At 65.5% G+C, this 3,126-nt stretch overlaps 1 protein-coding gene across 1 annotated transcript in view; it reads left to right on the top strand.

Moving 5' to 3' along the window:
- The first annotated feature begins 2,348 nt into the window (after positions 1 to 2,348).
- Positions 2,349 to 3,126, top strand: part of MVD (mevalonate diphosphate decarboxylase) — a 5,854-nt gene continuing 5,076 nt past the window's right edge. Inside the window, exon 1 of the mRNA XM_019536028.1 lies at positions 2,349 to 2,441. Within this exon, the coding sequence (XP_019391573.1) occupies positions 2,372 to 2,441 (70 nt within the window). The 5' untranslated portion in view covers positions 2,349 to 2,371. The remainder of the gene's footprint in view (positions 2,442 to 3,126) is intronic.

The raw sequence follows: 3,126 nt of genomic DNA, 5'->3' as shown, positions 1-3,126 counted from the left end.
GACTAACCCAAAGCACTTCAGAGTGCCCCCCCCGACTCACGGCACTGCCACGGGGAGCACGGATGCTGGGGGGGGCCGTGGCATCCTCAAGATGGAGAGGCTTTCATTGAAGTTGGGGGTTTCCAGTCCCAAGGGTCCCTGCCAACACCCACCTCCGCCCCGGAGAGGTACGCGGGCCCCCCCACCCCACCCCACCCTCCTGCAGGTGCCACGGGGGAGTGACCGGTGGAGCTATGCCTGGCATCCCAAGAGCCGGGGGAGTGTTTGCAGTGTGCAAGGAGCCAGGTCAATCAGCTCATGAGGGAGCAGCCGGCAAGATCAGAGGAAGGGGGGGGAAGCTGGGATCCCAGCATGGACCAGCAAAGAGCAACCCCCCCCACTCCAACTTGCCTGAAAGGGGAGGGGGGCTGCAGCCATCTGGGAGGGGCCTGCCATGAAGGATTAACCCCTGCATGCCTGGTTCTCCACCCACCCTGGGCAGGGCAAGAGGTCCCTTAGCAAGCGAAGGCTTGTCTGGGTGGGTGCCAGCAGTTTGGGGGGCACCTCCCACCTGCTACCACCCGAACCAGGTGGGTGTCTCAGCCCTGCTCGCCAGACTGGCCTGGGGCCTCGCAGTTGGGCTGTTTCCTTGCTTTCTGGCGGGAGGACTCAACATGCTCAGGCTACCTGGAGGTGTGTGCAGGGAGGGAGGTAGGAAGGGGGATGTCCGCAGCACGGCAGTGAAGCCCATCAGGAGTGGCAGAGGGCTGCCTGCTGGGCACCGTGATGTCAGGCTTTCTCCCCTTCCTTCGTCACTGGGCGTGGGGCAAGGCCTGTGCCCATCAGAGCCCTGGTATTGCCAAGGGGCATTCATCTGGGGATGGGGCAGGTATCCGGAGAGGGGCTGGCACCATGGGCTGGGTGCTACCTCCTGGCGTGGACCGGGGATGGAAGAGGTGGCTTCCCTCCTGGCCCCCAGGAACATGGGTGGTCGGGGTGCCCCGAGGCAGGGCACGAGGATGGAGCTGGGAAAGGTTGCTCACAGAGCCCCTGGCAATGCAAGGGGGGAGAGGCAGGAGCAGAGAGGCCTGGCCGGTGGATCCCTGGCAGGCTCCCGGCTGTCCCGCTGCCAGTTTCCACATCAGTCAGTCACCACGTGCCAAGGGAAGGCGTGGGTGACTCACGGGGAAAGGCTGCAGAGAGGAAAGCCAGGTCCCGGGCCCCACCTGCTGGACATCGCCCCGGGGCCCTGGTCCCTGGTAAAAGACAGCGTGTCATGTGCCTCTTTCTCCCCGCAGCAACCCCTCGCCGTCGAGGACGGTCGCCTTCCGCAGTCGTCTCATCCATGGCTCTAGAAAGCGGCTGACGAGGCCGATCCGGGATCGACGTACCCCGCTGCACCTCGGGGACACGTTTCTACGCGGGATGCACGGCTCCGGCTTCTCGAGTTTGTCTGCAACCCACTGTTTCTCCTGCTTTTCCATCTCCCGTTGTCATCACGAGGTTTCAAAGGACCAAGGTCCCTGCAGCAGATCTTCCCTCTCGTGCGGGGGGTCCCGGGGGAGTTTCCCATGACCTGATGCCGATATTGCGTCTGCCCATGTTGGGCATCCTCGGGCCACTTTCTCTGCCCTCCTCCTTGACCGAGCTGGGGGAAAACAACTTGCTTTTGGGAGTCTGGAGACGCACGCCCCCGGGAGAGATGCAGCTCAGTCAGCGCTGGAGTGCAGTGATGCGGGCCCTCTCCCCCTCCCCCTCCCCGCCTGGCTCTGTGCCTCAGTTTCCCCAACTGCAGCATGGGGAGAACGACTGGGATCTGCCCCTTTGGGGCGGAGAAAAGCAGGGGACGCGCATGGGATGTGGCTGGAAGAGGCCCTGGAAGAAGGGGCTGTGGAGGTGAAGGCCTGAGGCTGGACTGGAGGGGTACAAGAGCAATCAGAAGGCAGCGGGGAGGTGATTGCTTAGGGGTCCGGGCAGGGGAGCAGGCTCAGGAGGAGCCTACCCCCGGGCTGGGCACTGGAGCTGGGAGAAGCCCAGCGCCTCCCGCGACTCCCGGAGCTCAGGCTCCAGCTGCACACGCCAGACCCCGCCCCGCCCCGGGCATTGCCTATAGTGTCATGGCCGCCAGAGTGCCTGAGCGCAGAGTGCGCATGCGCATAGCGGTCCTTTGTTCCCCCTACCCCGCTCCCTCAGTTCCAGCAGTCCGGGTGGGAACGCGCGCCCACGCCGCAATGTTCCGGGGGGGGCGAGGCGCCGCGCCCTGTCCATCTTCCGATGCAATTGGGGGCGGGGCCTTGGCGCGGATTGGGTGCGGCGGGGGCGGCTGGGCGGCTGCGGCCAATCCCGGGCAGCAGCTGATCGTGGGGCGGGGCAGCAGGTAGTGGGGCTCAGCATGGCCGGGGAGCAGCGCTGCTGCAGGGTCACCTGCACCGCGCCCGTCAACATCGCCGTCGTCAAGTACTGTGAGTGCCGGGCAGGGCAGGGCAGCCGGGGCCGTGCAGGGGTGCGCGGGCAGGCAGTCTCACCTCGGGCCCGGGTGAGCTTTTTGAGAGCGTTATCCTGGCGCACGTCCACGCGGGGCCGGCGGGGGAGGTCAGGCTTGGGGCAACCGACACGGGTTCATCAGCGGCAGGTCCTGTCAGACCAGCCCGGCGGCCTCTACGACCAGGTCACCAAGTCCTTAGCCGCAGGGGGAGCAGCGGACATCGTCCTCCTGGGCTTTCGGAGGCCTTCGACACTGTCTCTCACCCCGTTCTCGTTGAGAAACTGGGGGCTGCGGTGTCGTCCCCTGCACAGTCAGACGTGTCGCCACCTGGCTGGAGGGCCGCGCCCAGAGAGCGGTGGTGGATGGGTCCTTCTCAACCTGGAGGGACGTGGGCAGTGGGGTCCCCCAGGGCTCGGTCCCCGGGCCCGCACTGTTCGACATCATCAGCGACTTGGACGAGGGGGTAAAAAGCACCTGTTCAAATTTGCTGAGGACACTAAGATGTGGGGGGGACGTGGGCACACTAGACGGGAGGAATAGGCTGCAGTCGGACCTGGCCAGGTTACAGGGGTGGGCGGACGAGAACAGGATGGGATTCAACACGGACAAGTGCAAGGTGCTGCACCTGAGGAGGAACAACCGGCACCACACCTACAGGCTGG

The sequence above is a fragment of the Crocodylus porosus genome, unplaced genomic scaffold (genome assembly GCF_001723895.1).
Source record: "Crocodylus porosus isolate Cpor-Errol unplaced genomic scaffold, CroPor_comp1, whole genome shotgun sequence".
Taxonomy (NCBI): domain Eukaryota; kingdom Metazoa; phylum Chordata; order Crocodylia; family Crocodylidae; genus Crocodylus; species Crocodylus porosus.
Note: the sequence above shows the minus strand (reverse complement) of the source record. Positions and strands in the feature narration are given on the sequence as shown.